The sequence below is a fragment of the Mirounga leonina genome, unplaced genomic scaffold, assembly GCF_011800145.1.
Source record: "Mirounga leonina isolate KUSES-001 unplaced genomic scaffold, KU_Mleo_1.0 Mir_93, whole genome shotgun sequence".
Classification (NCBI taxonomy): Eukaryota; Metazoa; Chordata; class Mammalia; order Carnivora; family Phocidae; genus Mirounga; species Mirounga leonina.
The window spans coordinates 29,850,920-29,874,820 of NW_023270854.1; the positions used below are offsets into that span (position 1 = coordinate 29,850,920).

The 23,901-nt window shown below is 38.6% G+C and overlaps 1 protein-coding gene across 2 annotated transcripts in view; it reads left to right on the plus strand.

Annotated features, from left to right (window-relative positions):
- The window catches only part of RIT2 (Ras like without CAAX 2), a 391,381-nt gene that overhangs the window by 182,133 nt on the left and 185,347 nt on the right, over nucleotides 1-23,901 (plus strand). The window contains exons 4-5 of one of the 2 annotated variants that reach the window (XM_034995749.1): nucleotides 19,710-19,901; nucleotides 21,828-21,858. In XM_034995749.1, the coding sequence (XP_034851640.1) occupies nucleotides 19,710-19,901; nucleotides 21,828-21,848 (213 nt within the window). In that variant the 3' untranslated portion in view covers nucleotides 21,849-21,858. Of the gene's footprint in view, nucleotides 1-19,709; nucleotides 19,902-21,827; nucleotides 21,859-23,901 lie in introns of those variants that run through there. The other variant, XM_034995748.1, reaches the window with a different exon arrangement.

Below are 23,901 nucleotides of genomic sequence, written 5' to 3' on the forward strand. Positions count from 1 at the left end.
ACAATTGGGAGAGGAAACAGCTAATATGATCAAGCCATTGAAGGAAGTGACCCCATTAAAGCAGAGAGTGCATATTCAGGATTAATTGGAGATAAAGGTGGATATGCAGCATGATATCAGATTATATACAGTCTTAAAATCAGGCAGATGAGTATAGATTTGATGTGAAAGCAAATGGGTACCCATTGGACCTCTGGAGGCAGATGAGCTACATAATGAATCTGTAGTGCTTAAAGAAGATTAGTTGGACAGAGAAATAAGTGAATGATGGATTGATTGGAAAAGAGAGCCTGAGGTTACAGCAGCAACATAAGAGGCTGTAACTAAACTGGAAGGTGAGGTATAGCTAGCACTCAACAAGGGTCAGGAACCCTGCAATTTCTGCCTGATAGTTGAAGGAAAATCAGAGCTGGACAGTTAAAGTAGTAAAAAGTAGGTTGTAGTCAGGAATATTGCAAATGGGGAACAGAATCAGGCTTAATTGTGAATACAGCATGAACAAGTGGGAATTTATAGCTAAGGAGCAGAGTGGGGAATCAGTGGATGGGAAATTGCTGAGAAGAAACCTTAGGGGATGGGGGGGGAATTCTGGCTAAATTGACAAAGTAGGATTCTTACTGAAGGCAGGCCAGGATGATCAGACATCACCTGGAGGATGGTAGAGGTTGAGGACCCTGATTAGATATTGAGGATGATGAGATAGGATGATGGAAAATTCTAACTAAATCAATTTAGGAGTTTTGCTAAAACTTGACAGTGTAGAGATATAGAAGCTTAAAAGTTGATTCCTAGTTGACAGGTTCAGGGGAGCTTAAGCAGAATTTGATCAAAGAAAAATTTTGTCACTGTAATTCTGATATTAAGGAGGACACACATCTTCTCTGGGCATCTTTTCCTCATTTATATGGTGAGAATGTGCCACCCTCTCAATACAACTCTAAAATGTTCAGACTATCTAGAGACAAATTACTGTATTACAAAACAAGATGATTTACTTTTTACCTTGGAAGGAACCAAAGAGTAATTTATTTTTACCATTCAGCTATAGAAATACAAATTACTTTGTGTGATAAGCTTTTTAGAACATGTGACATACATTTGACATATTTTTCTTAGATACTATATATTTCATATAAAACATACCATTTTTTCTTTAGAGTAGTATCCTATCATATGTTCTAAGTCAATTAGCAAATGCAATTTTGGCACATGGGTTTTCTTATTCACTGTATTTTTGTTGGGATCATCATTTCAGTCTCACATTGAGAATGACTAAAATGCAGTGGACAAAATCCTTTCATGACACCATTATGCTACTTTTTTCCAAGATGCATTCCTGTAGGTTTTATCAGCACGAAAGCAGCTCCCAGTGTGAGTGACCTCCAACATAAACAGGAAACCAGCTGTGATGACAAATATCTTTTAGTGGATTTGTACCACCGGAGGCAGTCATGAAACTCTAAGTCTTTGAGGAAATACAAATCAGATGGGGAAAGGCAGACTTCTGATGCATCCAAAGACAAGAAGACTCATCCTCTCTTAGAATAAGACAAATGATTAAAAGTAGAGAATGAAAGGAGCATTCAATTACTTTATAATTGATATAGAATTCAGTGGAATATGCATTTACATAAAAGTTAAACTAGACCTGTCCTTACCTGTATAGGGTTGAGTAACTAAATGTCTTATCCATTTAGTTTAGAGATTCATTTTCCTTTTGTCTTCATCCTCTAGCCTCTCCTTAAATGTACACCATCCAGGGAATAGCAACATCTCTTAAAAACATTTAGCTTAAAGTAAGTAATTAACCAAATGATAATATAATTATCTATTGGGCTCTGACCCAGGCATGGTCCCTTAGTGCTTTGGAAACTACAATGCTGAATAGTCCTCAGGTAGCTTAATCTAGTGTTGGGAATGAGAGCGAAGCACATGAATTATAATACATAGAGTTACAAATGCAAAAACCTGGAAACTGAAGTACTGAGCATGGTTGGCAAGAGGAAAAAAAATGAGAAAAATAGCTGTCAAAAACTGCTTTCATAAAATTTCCTTTAAAATTGAAAAACATTCTCAATGGGACAAAGCTTCAGATTTTTTAAAGAAAAAGTGATTTAAAAATCCCCACCCCCCACCCCCCTCACCCCTCACAAACTGATACAGATGAATCTGCTTTACACCCTAATCCCTGTCCCTCTGGTCAATCCAAAAGACGTGTCCCCTGATTGTGGCTTTCCACTCTCCCCCCTTCAGTTGTTACTGCCCATAAACCAGATTTCCAGTTTCTGTGGACAGTTCCTTTCAGGTGTCTAGTGTCAACTCTAACTAGACAAGGACAAATCTGTGTGAGACAGAATGGGCCTTAAATTACTGACTTTCTCAATCCACTTTTTTCTGTTACTACTTCTGTAGTTTCCCAGGTTCCAGAGCTACAAAAACTGGTGCTAGGTTTAGTTTAATTCTTGTCTTTGGAGAGGAAGTGTGGTATGATATGTCTCTGATTTCCTAATTGGCAGCTCTTGGACTTAGGCCATATCATTTAGTATCTCTGCTTTGCTCTTTTTTTTCCCCCCTATCTAATGTGGGAGCTAATAATGAGTCAGGGCATGTGAAAAAGCCCAATCTATTGCCTGGTATTATTGATAGAACCATGAATAGCGTGTTTCCATTTCTTGTCTCTCATGCCCAAGCTGGTAGGCATCAAATCTTTCCTTTTTATTCCTCGAAATGTCAGAAATAGTTCTCTCCATTTCTCTATTTTGTTACCTCTCATTCAAGTATTTCCCCTTTTATTTTTCCCCCATGGAAATTCACTTCAGGATTACTGTAAAAGTCTTCATTCCCCCCCCGCCTTAAACTTCTCTTCTCTCCATTACTTCTGTTGCCAAATCAGTCCTACTGAAATAGGGCTGCAGGTTACTTTCCTCTAAAAAAAAAAAAAAAAAAAAAAAAATTCTCTTGAGTTCTTGTTTTCCTATCACATCAAATCTGACATGTGGTTGTCAGGGCTTTCCAGAATGTGACTTCACTCAACACCAGGAACATGCCAGCCCTTTACGTATGCCATACTCCTGTCTTTTTCAGTAATAACATTTCCCTTATGAAGTACATATTTCAGTCCCCTACCACATATCCCTCATTTTCTCCCCAATCCCACACTTCTTCTAGCCCTATACATCTATCATTGTCCTGTCTTATGTTCCTTACTAGGGTCAGCAAGCTTCAGGAGTGACTTAATGTCAGAGTAGAATTGCCACTGCCCCTTTTGCTGAGAGACCTGCCCAGAGACCGTCTCTTTGGAGTTCTTCTCCAAACATACACTCTTGGATGTTCTTTTGTGATTCTACCATGCCAATGGGGCTGGTTTCATGGGCTAGGAATTGTGCAATCAACCACAACTCCATGCTGAGAAGGGTCTTGTACTTGCTTTAATGCTCTGCTGTTGCTGTCTTGAAGTGCTTAATTTTTGAACAAGTGTCCCCACATTTTAATTTTGTACTGGGCCCCATGAATTATGTAGCCTGGCAACCTCTGCATTTGTTTTGAGTGGCATTGAGGTAAGAGCCTTACATATAGGAGTAATCTTCATTTTAGCCAGATTTTAGGCACTATGAATCCACCACTATTCAATGACATATCTAGGTATTAAATCTAGGGCTTCCTACTTTTTCCAGCATTAAAATCAAAATATTTTAAATATCATCCACAATCTTAACATGTGTTTTCTACAAAACAGCTTTTCTGTTACTCTGCTTGAGTGTTGCAGCAGTATCATTGAGTAAATCTACAAAATGTTTGGTGAGATTTAAGTTGAAAACACAATTTGAGACTTAGTCTTAGAAAACCTGCTACTGCAGATCCTGTTGACATTGAGGGCATTGTACCCTATTTGAAACCTCATAAGAGAAAATGCATTCAGCTCTAAGTGCTCAGGGAGAGACTCATGTCACCTGACACATTAGTATGTTGTTGTTATTGACCACGAGAGTGATGGAATTGATCATGTTCCCAATGTAGCTTTGATTGTCTACAAGTTGAGTCAAATTTGCAGATCAAACCGCTTTATCTTGGTTTCAATGTTCTAATTTCTATTTGTTCTTTTCCACATTTACTCATATTTTTGTTTCATTATATGTATTAAGCCATCTAAAATCTGACATATCTGTCACATAAGTGCTCAATAAATATTTGATGAATGAGTTAGGCAGTATTCCATGATTTAATGCATTCCTGAAAATACAGGAGTGTCAAATATTGAAAGGCAATGATAGACAAATGTATAGTGGACATGGTTATGTTCTCTGAAAACTACAAAATAGTATAAATTCATTATATTTGGCCTTTTAGATACCATCTTTGACCATTTATTACCAGAATTTATGAAAGTTCTTTATTCATTTCCATTTTAATTGAACATTCTCAACTACCTTAAGGCTTCAGTTTGAGGCTGAAGAACCACCACTAGTATTGATTTCAATCTTGGTACTTTGCATTAATTACAGCAAATTTATGAATCCTACACTTTTGTCACTTTGATAATATTTTCATTTTTTTATTCCTTCTTTAAAAACATGCAAACAAAAGCAACAACCACCATTTTGCTCCTCTGACCACCTCCAAAAACTGAATTGTGAACTGGTATGCAGACCCTTGATGTTTAAGTGCCATGCAGATGCTGAATTTGGATCATGAAAGGTGATTTAAGGGTAACTATACATAATCTTTGGAAGTAAGATTGCATGAAAGTTGAGGAGCCCTTTATGATTGACAAATTAAGAAAAAATAACACATCTCGTTTCTTCCACCAAGTCCTCTTTGCTTTCTTCCTGCAAACTGCTCTTGCCATTTTCTAAATCCCCATGGTTCATGTAGTACTTCATTGCCCTTCATTTGTTTCCTCCTGGCCTATTTATGCTTGGTCAACCAGGACAGGGTCAGACTTTTTTTGGTAGTTTATGTATCTGACCACTTGGCATAGTGTCAGCTTCATGAGTGAATTATTTTTTCATTTACTTTTTGTGTACTAGGGATGTAAGTGTGGTATGGAGATGTGACTATCATGAGTATGGCAACCATAGACAATGGTATATGTGTGTGTTGTGCTAGAAAGCATTTGGGGGTTGGCTTGACCATAGTGCTAGTGCATTTTGTAAACAGTGTGGCACTCATACATTGTAGTGGCACTCACTGAATACAATGGGGAGCTGGTTCAGTCCCTATATTTCTGAAAGCCTGCTTAAAATACTCTGATAATTAAGAGACTGATATGAGATTAATCAGGATATTTTGTGTTCAGAATTAAGAGTATTCTCATCTTATTTTAATACAAGAAAACCTTTCAAAGGGAACTGATGAAGCTACAGCATTGTACTCGGAATAGCTTAGATAATCTTAGAGAAAGGGGCACCTGGGTGGCTCAGTCGGTTAAGTGTCTGACTCTTGATTTCAGGTCATGATCTCAGGGTTGTGAGATTGAGCCCAGCATCAGGCTCTGTGCTGGGCATGAGGCCTGCTTGGATCTCTCTCTCTCCCTCTCCCTTGCCCCATGGCCCCCCAATCCCTCATTCCCTCTCTAAAAAAAAAAATTAGAAATGGTTATGTTTGTAGTATTGTACACAGTAGATCTCTTTCATAGATATTTTGTTACTTATGGATAGTAAATGGAATCTAGTCATGTTCCTGAATAATTAACCAAGTTTCATTTATAACAAGAAGCAAATGAAGAAGAGATTAACATTCAGGATACACAGAACATAAAGATCTTTAATTCATGGGTGAACAAAGATGGAAGCAACATGTTGAAAATAACATTTTTCTTATAAAGTGATTTCAGTGTCATATATTATTATTATTATTTCAGTGTCATATAATATTATTATTAAGCTGATAATAGCTACAGAGATTCTGCTCAACTTTGTGTGCCACACCAGCTTCCAGTGCATCTTTTTTTTATTTTATTTTATTATGTTACGTTAGTCACCATACAATAAATCATTAGTTTTTGATGTGGTGATCCATGATCCATTGTTTTCATATAACACCCAGTGCTCCATGTAGTACATGCCCTCCTTAATACCATTCACTGGGCTAACCCATTCCCCCAACACCCTCCCTTCTAAAATCCTGTTTGTTTCTCAGAGTCCATAGTCTCCCATGGTTCATCTCTCCCTGCGATTCCCCCCCTTCATTTTTCCCTTCCTTCTCTCAATGTCCTCTATGCTATTCCTTATGTTCCACAAATAAGTGAAACCATATGATAATTGACTTTCTCTGCTTGATTTATTTCACTTAGCATAATCTCCTCCAGACCCATCCATGTTGATATAAAAGTTGGGTATTCATCCTTTCTGATGGCTGAGTAATATTCCATTGTATATATGGACCACATCTTTATCCATTCATCTGTTGAAGGGCATCTTGGCTCCTTCCACAGTTTGGCTATTGTAGACATTACTGCTATGAACATTGGGGTGCATATGGCCCTTCTTTTCACTACATCTGTGTCTTTGGGGTAAATACCCAAGTGCAATCGCTGGGTCATAGGGTAGCTCTATTTTTAAATTTTTGAGGAACCTCCACACTGTTTTCCAAAGTGGCTGTACCAACTTGCATTCCCACCAACAATGTAAGAGGGTTCCCCTTTCTCCACAACCTCTCCAACATTTGTTTCTTTTCCTGTCCATTTTTGCCATTCTAACTGGTGTAAGGTGGTATCTCAGTGTGGTTTTGATTTGAATTTCCCTGATGCCTAATGATGATGAACATTTTTTCATGTGTCTCTTAGCCATTTGTATGTCTTCAGAGAAGTATCTTTTCATATCTTCTGCCCATTTTTGGTTCTTTGAAAGAATTAATAAGATCGATAAACCACTGGCCAGACTTATCCAAAAGAAAAGAGAAAGGACCCAAATTAATAAAATTATGAATGAAAGGGGAGAGATCACGACTAACACCAAGGAAATAGAAACAATTATTAGAAATTATTATCAACAGCTATATGCCAATAAACTGAGCAATCTGGATGAAATGGATGGCTTCCTAGAAACCTATAAGCTGCCAAGACTGAAACAGGAAGAAATTGACAACCTGAATAGGCCAATAACCAGTAACGAGATTGAAGCAATGATCAAAAACCTCCAAAAAAAACAAGAGTCCAGGGCCTGATGGATTCCCTTGGGAATTCTACCAAACTTTCAAAGAAGAAATAATACCTATTTTCCTGAAGCTGTTTCAAAAAATAGAAACAGAAGGAAAACTTCCAAACTCATTCTATGAGGCCAACATTATCTTAATCCCCAAACCAGGCAAAGACCCCATCAAAAAGGAGAATTTCAGACTGATATCCCTGATGAATATGGATTCCAAAATCCTCAACAAAATCCTAGTTAATAGGATCCAACAGTACTTTAAAAGGATCATCCACCACGACCAAATGGGATTTATCCCCAGGATGCAAGGGTGGTTCAACGTTTGCAAATCAATCAATGTGATAGAACACATTAATAAGAGGAGAGAGAAGAACCATATGGTCCTCTCAATTGATGCAGAAAAAGCATTTGACAAAATACAGCATCCTTTCCTGATTAAAACTCTTCAGAGTATAGGGATAGAGGGAACATTCCTCAATTTCATAAAATCCATCTATGAAAAACCCACAGCAAATATCATCCTCAATGGGGAAAAGCTGAGAGCCTTTCCCTTAAGATCAGGAACACGTCAAGGATGCCTATTCTTGCCACTATTGTTCAACATAATACTAGAAGTCCTAGCAACAGCAATCAGACAACAAAAAGAAATAAAATGTTTTCAAATGGGCAAAGAGGAAGTCAAACTCTCTCTTTTCGCAGACAACATGATACTTTATGTGGAAAACCCAAAAGACTCCACCCCAAATTACTAGAACTCATCCAGCAATTCAGTAATGTGGCAGGATACAAAATCACTGCACAGAAATCAGTTGCTTTCTTATACACCAACAACGCAACTGTAGAAAGAGAAATTAGAGAAATGATTCCTTTTACAATAGCACCAAAAACCATAAGATACCTTGGAATAAACCTAACCAAAGAGGTAAAGGATCCATATTCTAGGAATTACAGAACACTCATGAAAGAAATTGAAGACACAAAAAGATGGAAAAATATTCCATGCTCATGGATCGGAAGAATAAACATTGTTAAAATGTCTATACTACCCAGAGCAATCTATACCTTCAATGCCATCCCAGTCAAAATTCCAATGACATTTTTCAAAGTGCTGGAACAAACAGTCCTAAAATTTGTATGGAATCAGAAAAGACCCTGAATCGCCAAGGAAATGTTGAAAAAGAAAAAGCTGGGGGCATCACGTTGCCCGATTTCAAGCTATATTACAAAGCTGTGATCACCAAGACAGCATGATAACTAGCACAAAAACAGACATATAGACCAATGGAACAGAATAGAGAGTCCAGATATAGACCTTCAACTCTATGGTCAAATAATCTTTGACAAAGCAGGAAAAAATACGCAATGGAAAAAAGACAGTCTCTTCAATAAATGGTGCTGGGAAAATTGGACAGCTATATACAGAAGAATGAAACTCGACCATTCTCTAACACCATACACAAAGATAAACTCAAAATGGATGAAAGACCTCAATGTGAGACAGGATTCCATCCAAATCCTAGAGGAGAACATAGGCAGTAACCTCTTTGACATCAGCCACAGCAACTTCTTTCAAGATACATCTCCAAAAGCTAGTGAAACAAAAGCAAAAATGAACTTTTGGGACTTCATCAAGATAAAAAGCTTCTGCACAGCAAAGGAAACAGTCAACAAGAGGCAATCCACAGAATGGGAGAAGATATTTGCAAATGACACTATGGATAAAGGGCTGGTATCCAAGATCTATAAAGAACTTCTCAAACTCAATCCCCAAAAAACACATAATCAAGTCCAAAAATGGGCTTCCAGTGCATCTTTAAGAAAAACCTATATATGCTTTGAAAAGAGTTAGTATGGATAAAGTCAGGTAAGAGGAAGTATCCTCCCCTTTCATTGGGATAGCTTAATTATATCTGTTTTATTGGTGGAGAGTGTCTCCTATTTGGAGGGAAAAAAAAAACACCTTAATTTTCTGATTAAGCATATTTGAGAAATACTTCTACATTTATATTTAATGCAGCTTAAAGAGGATTTTATGCCTGTACTCCCAGTGACAGCTTCTATTCTGCAGGATTTGTACCAGAGATGATAACAGGCTTAATTTGTACTGTATTTTAAAAATCGATCAAAGCATTTTTATATCTGTTCTTTCATTTGATCCTTTCTACAGCCCTGTAAGACAGGTTAAGTGTATGTCCTAATCCCTTTTGACAAAGAAGGATATTGAGGCACTGAGGGGTTAGGTGATTTGTTAGAGGACATATTGTGAGTAACAGAACTAGAAGTCATGTACTGTGCTTCCCAGGTTCTGTGCTCAGATCGTAAAGACCACTTTTGAACACAAACACAGTTATATACCCCTGCATCTAGGTGCAAAGCAAAATCAAACAAGGAACTCTAAAATACTAATGCTAGAACCTCATACTTGGAGACTTCAATTCAGAGCAGATGAGAGGACTGGTAGATCTATTAATATAACATATATGTGACTTGGAGTCTAGTTAATCAGCACAATTGAATATTCACTCAGTCATTCATCCATTTGTTCTCTGTGAATTTTACTTTCCTGTACTTTGCCTGTCTTCCTAATAGGTGTTGGACTTCTTCAAATTTATTAGTCTTTTCTCTACGATGTAGTTATTGTTAATGTACTCAAATGTATTTTTTCTTATGTCTCACATAGAACCTTCTCCAGTGAGAATTTTTTTCCAAATCCCCAAATCAAAGAATAAAAAACATTTCATTTTTTAAAATAAAACCATATCTAGGAGAGAATTTGTAAATGGGTAAGAAACATAGGAGATGCTCAATATGACTCTCATATAAATACAGATGAAAGAAACAAGATTCTATTTTTTACCCTAAAATGTATAAAAGGTAGAAAAATTTGATAAGTGTCATGAGTGAGAATGAGGGGAACAGGTACATTTACGTAATGTCGGAAAGAGTTACTGGTACGATATCTTTGGTGAAATCAGCACTATTTCTCAAAAGTAAAAATGTGTGTTCTCTCTCATCTAGCAATACTACTTCTCAGATATACATCTGTGCAATGTGGATGTTTAGGAATCTATATTGCAGCATAGTTGATAATAGGAATAAAGGAAGACCTCTAAATATCTGTTTATAGGCAACTAGTTACATAAATTATGGTACATGCGTTAAAGGAATTATGCATTCATGGCAAATAATACTTCTTTGTGCTTATATGGAATGATCTCCAAGGTATATTAGGGATATTAAATCTTAACTAAGGTTAAAAGTAAAAATTGTATGTACTATGTGCCCATTTGAGTATAAAAAGTATGTAAAGGTGGAATGTAGATGTCTTTGCTTGTGTGTACATAAACTATTTCTGTAAGGGTAAAGAAACTAACTGTCATGCATTTGGAAAAAAAAGCTGGGGTTGAGATAATAAAATTAATTTTATATACTTCTGTACCTCTTGAATATTTTGCAATGGGTATATTTTTCAATAGACAATTAAAAATAAAGAATTTTAATGCTTAAGACAGTAATTGACAGTGAACTGTAAATTGTAAAATAAATTTTCTCCAGTTTAGTTTGTACTTTTATGGTTTTGATCATTTACACTGATGTAATAAATCCATTTATATTTTCTTAAATATCACATATATTTCTACAGTGATTGTAACATTTCTATTTGAAAAATGTAATTATAAGTTGGGGAAACCTCATTTAGCAATTTCAATCCATACAGCTCTAGTCAGTCCACATCAGCTATGGGATTCTGACTGAGGCAGAGGGTTTTCAGAATTAGAGAATGCCAAAACTGAGAGGAACATCAGAACTTTTATAAGCCTCGTTTGTCTTAGAGATGAAGAAACTGAGGCCCAGGAGGATTTCTTTCTCCCATGTTAGCACATGACACTTACATGGTGAAATTTAGGATTGAGGTAAACTTTAGTACTAAGTAAATTGAGATAGTGTGAATCAGAGAAGATAAGTTATTCAAACCAACTCAATATTAGCTGGCTGGTCATCCTTGGAAAAGTCTTTCTCAGTCTCTCTCTCTCTCTCTTTTTTTTTTTTTAAATCCTTTCTGGGCTCAAGTTCGTAAAACTTTAAAATGATTGGTTGAACCCAGTGATACTATTTGCACCCATTCCATGTTCACTGAAAATGTTTTAAAAGATCACCCACTAACTCCATACCCTATTAACTTTATTATCCTCTCTACACTTGTAAGCACCTCAGTTTTCCACAATTTCTGGATCTAAGTAAACACTCCTACCCCTCAAAAGTCAAGCCATGTTAAATCAAATTAACATTTGTTTCAACAATTACTCTGAAGAAGGCATTTTAGTAATTCCTATAAATAGCTTGCTGGGTGAAGAATTCACATCTCAAGTTCTTCAAATACAGCTCAAGCTTAGGTGAATCTTTCTTTCTTCGATGACTTTATTTCCAAGTCACACTATGTTCTTTTGTTCTTTTATCGTTTAACATGGCTTGTTCCACAGCCGGAGTCTAAGTTGTGTATTTCCTCTTGCTTGTATCTGACTGGACCTTGTGATTTAACAATGGATTCAACAGAGTAACAGTGAATGAAAACTTCTGACTAAAAGGAATGTTTCAGATTGCAACTCAGACCAAATACTGAATTTTGAGTTGCCAGGAAATTGTAGTTCAGTTGGGCTGCAACATGAAAAGCTGGTACAGCAGTGTCTCCCAGGTTGGGACATCAGTACCTTCGGAAGGTGATCCTGTCCTCCTCTGCAAAGAGAGGAGAAGATGTAAGAGTGAACAGAACGTGAAAACTGCCCCATGACTCCGCCGTCAAGTTCCCTCTGTGCCCCTTGGGGAAACAAATCTAAGAAAACTCAAGCACATAACTGGGTCTGGGATTATCTATGCTAATAACTTCCTCTGTTCACAGGGATAATCAAGGTTAAACTCGTGTTTCTTTTCATCTTTTTGAGGAGAAAATTAGTTCCTCTAGGTTTTAAAGTTTAGAGTACACAAATTTAGATTCCCTTTCCTAAAACTAGACCATTAAGTAGAAAGCTATTAAAAGGATATATACAGAGGGGCGGAGCAAGATGGCAGAGGAGTAGGAGACCTGGATTTCATCTCCTCTCAGGAATTCAGCTGGATAGGGATCAAACCATTCTGAACACCTACGAACTCAACAGGAGATCGAAGAAAAGAAGAGCAACAACTCTCTGAACAGAAAAGCGACTATCTGGAAGGTAGGACGTGCTGAGAAGTAATCCGAGGCGATATTCGGGAGGATAGACGGCGGGGGGAGGGCCTCCGTCGGCCGCTTTTGGCAAGTGATAGAGCCGGAGCACAAAATTGGAACTTTTAGAAGTCGGCTCCAGTGGCTAAGCGGGGGGTGGAAACCTCGTGGGACAGTGTGGTCTCAGGACCCTCGGGGTCACAGAAAGACCGGGGGTGCCTGAGTGCAGCAGAGCTCCCAGGTATTGGAGCGGGGAAGCCAGCTGCAGAGATGGAGCCCAGGCGCGGGCTCTCAGCTCGGAGTTGCCATAAACCATGATCCGCAGCACAGTTGGGCCACTGCTCCTCTAGCAGGGACACAACAAGCGGCAGATCCGGGGAGACTCCCCTTCCTCCCCCAGGAGGAGCAGCGCAGGAGCACACCACAGGGATCTGCTGGGTTTGGAGACTCCACACGGGGTCGGCTGCCAGAGATAGAAATGCTCGGTCACAGGCCGGGTGAGCACGGAGTGCGGACAGAGACCGGGGAGACGGGAGTGACTGACGGCTTTTCTCTGGGGGCTCACTGAGGAGCAGGGCCCCAAGTTCTCGGCTCCTGCGGGGCGGAGATTGGGAGGCTGCCCTTTAGACTCTCCGCCGCCATTTACACTCTCCACCTCCAAAGCTGTACGGAAAGCTTGCAGGGAACAAAAGCTCCTGAGAGCAAACCCGAGCAGATTACTTAGCCTGGACTGGGCAAGGGCAGGGCAATTCCGCCTCTGGCAAAGACTTTTGGAAACCACAGCAACAGGCCCCTCCCCCAGAAGATCAGCAAGAACAGCCAGCCAAGACCAAGTCTACCGATCAATGAGAACGGCAGAACTCCAGCACTAGGGGAATAATGTACATAGAATTCATGGCTTTTTTTACCATGATTCTTTAGTCTTTCAAAGTTAATTTTTTTAACTGTCTTTTCTTTTTTTGAAATTTTTTTCCCTTTTTCAACCAACATCTTATCAATCCCTTTTTTTAAAAAAAAATTTATTTTTCATTTTTATTTTTCATTTTTAGTCATATTCTATCCCTTCATAGTAGTTACCCATATTTTTGGCATATATATATAAGTTCTCTTTGAAATTTTGAGATAGTTTCTTCTAACAGATCAAAATATACCCTAAATCTCTAGTGTATTTTTTTCTACTCCCTTGCCTGATCACATTCTCTCCCTTTTTTTTCTTTTTTTTAAATCCTCTTCTTTCTTTTTTCAAACAACTTCTTATCAATTCCTTTTATAAAATTTTTGTAATTTCCATCTTTACAGTCATATTACATCCCTTCATCATATCAACTCTTATTTTTGTACATATATAAGTTTTTCTTTCTTTAAAATTTTGGGAGGCACTTTCTTCTAAAAGACCAAAATACACCCCAAATCTAGTGTGTGGCACTGATCTATATACCAGCCTGATCATATTTGATCACATTCTGTTTTTTTGTTTGTTTTTATCTTTTTTTTCTTTTTTCTCTCTTTCCCTTTCTTTTCCCACTGCTTCAGGTCTTTTCTGATTTGTTTAGAGTATATTTTCTGGGAACATTGTTACCCTGTTAGCATTTTGTTCTCTCATTAATCTATTCTCCTCTGGACAAAATGACAAGACAGAAAAAATCACCTGAACAAAAAGAACAAGAGGTAGTACCGACTGCCAGGGACCTACTCAATACCGACATTAGTATGATGTCAGATCTAGAGTTCAGAATCATCACCTTAAAGATACTAGCTGGGCTTGAAAAAAGCATGGAAGTTATTAGAGAAACCCTTTCTGAAGAAGTAAAAGAACTAAAATCTAACCAAGTAGAAATCAAAAAGGCTATTAATGAGGTGCAATCAAATATGGGGGCGCTGTTAGGATAAATGAGGCAGAAGAGAGAATCAGTGATATAGAAGACCAAATGATGGAAAATAAACTGAGAAAAAGAGAGAGAAACAACTACTGGATCACGAGGGCAGAATTCAAGAGATAAACAATACCGTAAGATGAAACAACATTAGAATAATTGGGATCTCAGGGCGCCTGGGTGGCTCAGTCAGTTGAGCGACTGCCTTTGGCTCAGGTCATGATCCCAGGGTCCTGGGATTGAGTCCCACATCGGGCTCCCTGCTCTGCAGGGAGCCTGCTTCTCCCTCTCTCACTCCCCCTGCTTGTGTTTCCTCTCTCGCTGTGTCTCTCTCTGTCAAATAAATAAAATCTTTAAAAAAAAAAAAAAAAGAATAACTGGGATCTCAGAAGAAGAAGAAAGAGAGGGGCAGAAGGTATAATGGAGCAAATTATAGCAGAACTTTCCTAATTTGGGGAAGGAAACAGGCATCAAAATCCAGGAAGCACAGAGAACCCCTCTCAAAATCAATAAAAATAGGTCAACACCTGACATCTAATAGTAAAACTTACAAGTCTCAGAGACACAGAAAAAGTCCTGAAAGCAACTCGGAACAAGAGGTCTGTAACCTACAATGATAGAAACATTGGCAACAGACCTATCCACAGAGACCTGGCAGGCTAGAAAGGACTGGCATGATCTATTTTGAGCACCAAATGAGAAAAATATGCAGCCAAGAATACTCTATCCAGCTAGGCTGTCACTGAAAATAGAAGGACAGATAAAAAGCTTCCAGGACAAAAACTAAAAGAATTCACAAACACGAAACCAGCCCTGCAAGAAATATTGAAAGGGGTCCTCTAAGCAAAGAGAGAGCCTAAAAGTAACATAGACCAGAAAGGAACACAGACAATATACAGTAACAGTCACCTTACAGGCAATACAATGGCACTAAATTCCTATCTTTCAATAGTTACCCTGAATGTAAATGGGCTAAATGCCCCAATCAAAAGACACAGGCTATCAGATTGGATTAAAAAACAAGACCCATCGATATGCTGTCTGCAAGAGACTCATTTTAGACCCAAAGACACCCCCAGATTGAAAGTGAGGGGGTGGAAAACCATTTACCATGCTCATGGACACCAAAAGAAAGCTGGGGTGGCAATCCTTATATCAGACAAATTAGATTTTAAACCAAAGACTATAATAAGAGATGAGGAAGGACATGATATCCTACTTAAAAGGCCTATTGAACAGGAAGATCTAACAATTGTAAATATCTATGCCCCTAACATGGGAGCAATTAATTATATAAGGCAATTAATAACAAAAGCAAAGAAACACATCGACAACAATACAGTAATAGTGGGGGACTTTAACACCCCCCTCACTGAAATGGACAGATCATCTAAGCAAAAGATCAACAAGGAAATAAAGACTTTAAATGACACACTGGACCAAATGGACTTCACAGACATATTCAGAACATTCCATCCCAAAGCAACGGAATACACAGTCTTCTCTAGTGCCCATGGAACATTCTCCAGAATAGATCACATCCTAGGTCATAAATCAGGTCTCAACCAGTACCAAAAGATTGGTATAATTCCCTGCCTATTTTCAGACCACAATGCTTTGAAATTAGAACTCAATCACAAGAGGAAAGTCAGAAAGAACTCAAATACATGGAGGCTAAAGAGCATCCTACTAAAGAATGAATGGGTCAACCAGGAAATTAGAGAAGAATTTAAAAAATCCATGGAAACCAATGAAAATGAAAACACAACTATTCAAAATCTTTGGGATGCAGCAAAGGCGGTCCTAAGAGGAAAGTATATAGCAGTACAAGTCTTTCTCAAGAAACAAGAAAGGTCTCAAGTACACAACCTAACCGTACACCTAAAGGAGCTGGAGAAAGAACAGCAAATAAAGCCTAAACCCAGCAGGAGAAGAGAAATAATAAAGATCAGAGCAGAAATCAATGAAATAGAAACTAAAAGAACAGTAGAACAGATCAATGAAACTAGGAGCTGGTTCTTTGAAAGAATTAACAAGATTGATAAACCCTTGGCCAGACTTATCAAAAAGAAAAGAGAAATGACCCAAATAAAATCAGGAATGAAAGAGGAGAGATCACAACCAACACCAAAGAAATACAAACAATTATAAGAACATATTATGAGCAACTCTATGCCAGCAAATTAGATAATCTGGAAGAAATTGATGCATTCCTAGGGATGTATCAACTACCAAAACTGAACCAGGATGAAATAGAAAACCTGAACAGACCTATAACCACTAAGGAAACTGAAGCAGTCATCAAAAATCTCCCAACAAACAAAAGCCCAGGGCCAGATGGCTTTCCAGGGGAATTCTACCAAACATTTCAAGAAGAATTAATACCTATTCTTCTGAAACTGTTCCAAAAAATAGAAATGGAAGGAAAACTTCCAAACTCATTTTATGAGGCCACCATTACCTTGATCCCAAAACCAACAAATACCCCATCAAAAAGGAGAACTACAGACCAATATCCTTGATGAACATGGATACAAAAATTCTCACCAAAATACTAGCCAATAGGATCCAACAGTACATTAAAAGGATTATTCACCATGACCAAGTGGGATTTATCCCTGGGCTGCAAGGGTGGTTCAACATCCGCAAATCAATCAATGTGATACAATACATTAAAAAAAGAAAGAACAAGAATCATATGATCCTCTCAATAGATGCAAAAAGCATTTGACAAAGTATGGCATCCTTTCTTGATCAAAACTCTTTAGAGTATAGGCATAGAGGGTACATACCTCAATATCATAAAAGCCATCTATGAAAAACCTACAACGAATATCATTCTCAATGGGGAAAAACTGAGAGCTTTCCCCCTAAGGTCAGGAATGCGACAGAGATGTCCACTATCACCACTGCTATTCAACATAGTATTAGAAGTCCTAGCCACAGCAATCACACAACAAAAAGAAATGAAAGGCATTCGAATCGGCAAAGAAGAAGTCAAACTCTCACTCTTTGTAGATGATATGATACTTTATGTGGAAAACCGAAAAGATTCCACCCCAAAACTGCTAGAACTCATACAGGAATTCAGTAAAGGGCAGGATATAAAATCAATGCACAGAAGTCAGTGGCATTCCTATACACCAACAACAAGACAGAAGAAAGAGAAATTAAGGAGTCGATCCCATTTACAATTGCACCCAAAACCATAAGATACCTAGGAATAAATCTAACCAAAGAGGCAAAGGATCTGTACTCAGAAAAGTGTAAAATACTCATGAAAGAAATTGAGGAAGACACAAAGAAATGGAAAAACGTTCCATGCTCGTGGATTGGAAGAACAAATATTGTGAAGATGTCAATGCTACCTAGAGCAATCTACACATTCAATGCAATCCCCATCAAAATACCATCCACTTTTTTCAAAGAAGTGGAACAAATCATCCTAAAATTTGTATGGAACCAGAAAAGACCCCAAATAGCCAGAGGAATGTTGAAAAAGAAAAGCAAAGCTGGCAGCATCACAATTCCGGACTTCCAGCTCTATAACAAAGCTGTCATCATCAAGACAGTATGGTACTGGCACAAAAACAAGCACATAGATCAATGGAACAGAATAGAGAGCCCAGAAATGGACCCTCAACTCTATGGTCAACTAATCTTTGACAAAGCAGGAAAGAATGCCCAATGGAAAAGAGTCTCTTCAACAAATGATGTTGGGAAAATTGGATAGCCACATGCAGAAGAATGAAACTGGACCATTTCCTTACACCACACACAAAAATAGACCCCAAATGGTTGAAAGACCTCAATGTGAAACAGGAGTCCATCAAAATCCTAAAGGAGAACACAGGCAGCAACCTCTTCGACCTCAGGCACAGCAACTTCTTCCTAGAAACATCGCCAAAGGCAAGGGAATCAAGGGCAAAAATGAACTATTGGGACTTCATCAAGATCAAAAGCTTTTGCAAAGCAAAGGAAACAGTCAACAAAACCAAAAGACAACTGGCAGAATGGGAGAAGATATTTGCAAATGACATATCAGATAAAGGGCTGGTATCCAAAATCTATAAAGAACTTATCAAACTCAACACCCAAAGAACAAATGATCCAATCAAAAAATGGGCAGAAGACATGAACAGACATTTTTCCAAAGAAGACATCCAAATGGCCAACAGACACATGAAAAAGTGCTCAATATCACTCAGCATCAGGGAAATCCAAATCAAAACCTCAATGAGATACCACCTTACACTAGTCAGAATGGCTAAAATTAGCAAGTCAGGAAACAGCAGATGTTGGTGGGGATGCGGAGAAAGGGGAACCCTCCTACACTGTTGGTAGGAATGCAAGCTGGTGCAACCACTCTGGAAAACAGTATGGAGGTTCCTCAAAAAGTTGAAAATAGAGCTACCATATGATCCAGCAATTGCACCACTGGGTATTTACCCCAAAGATACAAAAGTAGGGATCCGAAGGGCTATGTGCACCCCGATGTTTATAGCAGCAATGTCCACAATAGCCAAACTGTGGAAAGAGCCAAGATGTCCATCGACAGATGAATGGATAAAGAAGAGGTGGTATATATATACAATGGAATATTATGCAGCCATCAAAAGGAATAAGATCTTGCCATTTGCAACAACATGGATGGAACTGGAGGGTATTATCCTGAGCGAAATAAGTCAAACAGAGAAAGACATGTATCATATGACCTCATGATATGAGGAATTCTTAATCTCAGGAAACAAACTGAGGGTTGCTGGAGTAGGGGTTGGGGTAGGAGGGATGGGGTGTCTGGGTGATAGACACTGGGGAGGGTATGTGCTCTGGTAAGCGCTGTGAATTGTGCAAGATTGTTGAATCTCAGATCTGTACCTCTGAAACAAATAATGCAATATATGTTAAGGAAAAAAAAAGATAGCAGGAGGGGAAGGATGAAGGGGGGGAAATCGGAGGGGTAGACGAACCATGAGAGACGATGGACTCTGAAAAACAAACTGAGGGTTCTAGAGGGGAGGGGGGTGGGAGGATGGGTTAGCCTGGTGATGGGTATTGAGGAGGGCGCGTTCTGCATGGAGCACTGGGTGTTATGCACAAACAATGAATCATGGAACACTACATCTAAAACTAATGATATGTATGGGAATTAACATAACAATAAAAAATTTTTTTTAAAAGGATATATACAATCTCAAAGAGTTCATTAGTTAACCTGCTATTTAACATATCTCCCTCAAGATCTCTTAAATCAAATTTTCTATAATTAAAGGTCAACACTCGGAACACTTTAAAGCATTCAGATTTCATAATGGTAGAGTTAGACCTCCTCATGCTTTCCTATATGCAAAGCCCAGAAATAAACTTTGATGAAATTTCTACCCAAACTACCTTGTCTCATAATTTATCTACTTTTGACCTCTTATTTTATTGACGTGTTGGCTTCACTGTTTTAAACTACATAACAATTTTGTTCTTTTTCTGCAGGCAGAGTTCACAGCCATGCGGGAGCAGTACATGCGAGGTGGGGAGGGATTCATCATCTGCTACTCTGTCACCGACCGCCAGTCATTCCAGGAAGCTGCCAAGTTTAAAGAGCTCATTTTTCAAGTCCGCCACACCTATGAAATTCCCCTGGTGCTGGTGGGTAACAAAGTTGACCTAGACCGGTTCCGCCAAGTGAGTACCAAATTTGGTTTGTTTGTTCTTAACTCCCAGGGTACATAGTACTTGGTCAAGTCTGGCTGCTCTCCAAGTTTCGTACTGAGAATTATGAGAAAGAAATGATGCATGTGATTTTCCTGAGAAATCTTTGAAGTCCTGTGGTAGGTGTGTCAGTTGCCACTATGTATCCCATCCCACATGCTACTCTGCAGTGTCCTCACCACTCCAACAGGAAGCATAGTCTGTTTCTCCCATCTCCTTGGATCTGGGCTGGCCCTATGATTGCTTGTGGGCAGTAGTGGTTAGTAGAGGTGAGGTTATGTATACTTTCAGAGTTTGAACCATTAGAGTTCTGCAGCTTCTGCATTTGCCACTTAAAATGCTTGTTCTTGGGGCGCCTGGGTGTCTCAGTCGTTGGGCGTCTGCCTTCGGCTCAGGTCAAGATCCCAGAGTCCTGGGATCAAGCCCCGCATCGGGCTCCCTGCTCCATGGGAAGCCTGCTTCTCTCTCTCTCTCCCACTCCCCCTGTTTGTGTTCCCTCTCTCTCTGTGTCTCTCTCTGTCAAATAAGTAAATAAAATCTTTAAAAATAAATAAATAAATAAAATGCTTGTTCTTGGGATCCAGCTACCATGTAAAGACCAAACTAACCAACAGAGTTCCAGAATCAGAACAAGCCTCACTTGCTGGGTTAAGAAATGCCTTCCGTATACCATCAATCTGCTTCGAGCTGCCTCTGCTATATCATTGTGATCCTCAGTTCATTTCTCCAGACAAACAAAATTGATGATGCAGAAACCATGGCTAGTTTCTAATAATGCAGAAACCATGGATTGTGATCCACTACCAGATTTCATGTAGTTCCTTATAGTTTATTCTTTTCCGATTAGACACTTTCAGGGCCTGATGGGCAAGCTGTGATGGCCTCATCTCCACAGGGTAATAATACTTGTCTTCCTTGTACTCCTTACTACTCTTAAAGAGATTAAATAAACAAAACCTAGTTCAGGGACCAGGAGAATCATCTCACAGTTCTGTTGCCATGACTTACTTTGTACAAAGTTAAATTACTAAGAAATTGCATGCAAATCAAATTTTTATAAATCAAATTCTCTAAATTGAATGGTATAATTCTCATTTTAGGTGCTTTATCCTTATTTGCATTGACCTTAAATTTGAGCTGGATTTTGGGCGCCTGGGTGGCTCAGTCGGTTAAGCGACTGCCTTCAGCTCAGGTCATGATCCTGGAGTCCCGGGATCGAGTCCCGCATCGGGCTCCCTGCTCTGCGGGGAGCCTGCTTCTCCCTCTCCCCCTCCCCCTGCTTGTGTTCCCTCTCTTGCTGTGTCTCTCTCTGTCAAATAAATAAATAAAATCTTTAAAAAAAATTTGAGCTGGATTTTAATAGTTTGTATGTTTCCAGTTCATGATTTTTAGACTTAAAATAGCCTGCTAATAAATCCTTTTGCTAAGGTTAAGAATCTTCACTAAAACAGTTCTCTCCTATTTTAAGCATTTTATATATTTGGATTTTTGTATCTAATGCATCTTAAGTTTTCTTAAAGTGAGAATATCATATAGAGTCAATGCTTATAAATCTATGCTTAAAACAAATATCTCTATAACTTAGTGTGGTACATTTTTGTAGTGGCATTTTTTTCTATATTTTACTTGAAAATCTAAGGATCTTAAAGTGGCAACTGAATATTTTTTAGGAGCTATAATACTTGTCTCCTCTGCACCTGTTCTCCTGCCTTCCATTGTTGTTTCCCTTTCTCCAAAGCAATGTTTAGTATGATATGGTTACGTGGCTATGAGAGAGGAATTCAAGTTTATCTCACCAGCTAAATATTAATCTATTCTGTGATACTTGACAAAAATGAAGAAGAGAAGTATAGGTCTAGTGGTGAACCTTTCAGATACTCCTCCACTTTTTTTTTTAAGGACTTCCGGGAAGTGACATGAGGGAGCACCCTGAGATGGAAGTATACTATCAGTGATTACATGACGGCCTTTATTGCACTTCTCAGAATTCCTAGAGAACATAAACCTTATGCCTGAATGCCAGTCATGAGCTACAAGTGGCTCTTGTAAGCTAGTGAATTTGAGAACATGAGGGAAACTTCTTCAGGCAAAAGTTAATCAGATTGTCTCTAGAATGATGGCTCTCCATGATTCCAACATTGGCTGGCATTTGCTTTCCCCTCACCATCCTGGCTCTGCTTCCCTAGGCTGAAAAGGGGTACAACGGAACCCCTGTCTTAGCCTGGGTAATTGAAGATTAGCAGTGATGAGACTCAGAAGCATCACATACATCGCCGAAACAAATAAGAAAAATGACAGTAAACTGAGTAATTTAGCAGATTTGACAGACTTTTCCTTTCAGATAAAAGCAAGTAAACAAGATAGTCACAGAAAGTGCAAAACCCATGAAAACTCAAATTACAATTTGTTTTAAAATTGCTCATGTACCAACGCCTCCACTAATGAAGTGTTGATATGCAAATTTGGCTTCTGGCTGTGGTGTTTGTGATGGGAATAATTGTTCCTATAATTGTAGAGTGGTTGTTCCTTTTCAAAATGCTTTCAGTTCACACTTTATTTTAATCCTATAGCTGCCCTGTGTAGTTGTAAGGCAAGCAGTTGATGGATGAGGATATTTGAGAAGTAAATATACTGATAGAAATTGATTTTAATAAAATAATGCTGTTAGTGACAAATTTAAGACTAAAACCCTGATCACATGTACTCTTTTTCTTATGTTAGTCTTCAAAGGTTAGGTTTCCATTTTAGGGTTTTTTTTTTTTTTTTCCATGTAAAACAAAAAGATGCTGACACCTGCATCATCTCTAGCTCAAAGGAGTTTTGAAGAGTCCTAGAGTAAGAATGTTAAACTCTGGAAGCTTCTGAAGGAAATCATGCTGGTGCTTATGTTCAGTGCTAAGAGGCAGAGAAAGTGGGGTTTTTACTTGGTGGCTCTTCTTCCTCCTCATAGAAAGTGACTGAAAGGAAAGTGCTGATGATGACAGTTGTTTCTTGTCATGCTTATTTGGTGGAGGGGGTGACTGCCTTCTGAATCCATCTTGGTGAATCCCAAGTCCCTTTATACCAAAAAAAAAAAGAAATGAGTTTTAGTGCCTGACGTCCTTCATCATTAATGACATCTTTAAGCAAAAATATTGACGGGCTGTGTTTAGAATTGAGTATTTTCTCTGAGAACAATATTCATTTTGATACTGAGGATGCATTTAGTATTGCAAGTCTCCATAGCAGGCACTTAGCACACATAATTTTACTTCATCTTCACCACAAGGCCATGAAATAGGCTCCTTTATGATCCTATTTACCTATGAGTCATCTGAAGCTTTAAAGATTCAGTGACTTGCTCAAGGTCACATAGCTAGTTAGGGCTATGAGAACATGTCCAGTGTTTCTGATTTGAAATCTCACTTTTGGCCTCCAAACCATTGTTGTTTTTCTTGATTTTTTTTATATCAGCTTCAGGATCTTAGAGTGCTCCTCAGAGGATAGAACATAAGCAATTGGATTGTATCGGAGCAGGAAGAAGCAAAATGCTAGCTCTTTGGAGGTGGAGTGAGGAGCTCCAGATGCTGGACAAGCCAGTAATAGCCAGAACTTGGGAAGAATCTGAAGAAAAGTAAGGACAAGGAAATGATGCTCAAAACTACTGAAAGGCACTGTTTTATGATCAGTAGCACAATTTTATCCAGAGTCCATCCAGACTATTATAAAGCCCTTTTTTAGATTCCCAGACTACTTTAGGTCCCTGAGCTTGCATGGTCTTTGTCCCTACTATGACTTCGGCTATCACACTGGGGAGTGGAAGGCAATAATTTCTGCTTTTTTTGTTTTTGCAAAACCCTGACCAACTGTGCAAGGTAAAAATGGTGTTATGAATGGAGTGAGTTCCAAGGATCTGGGAGCTGGTTTAGGAAAGTTTTACATCAGTCGCAGACCACAAACTGTTTTATCCTGAAGATAGACCATGACAACCCTT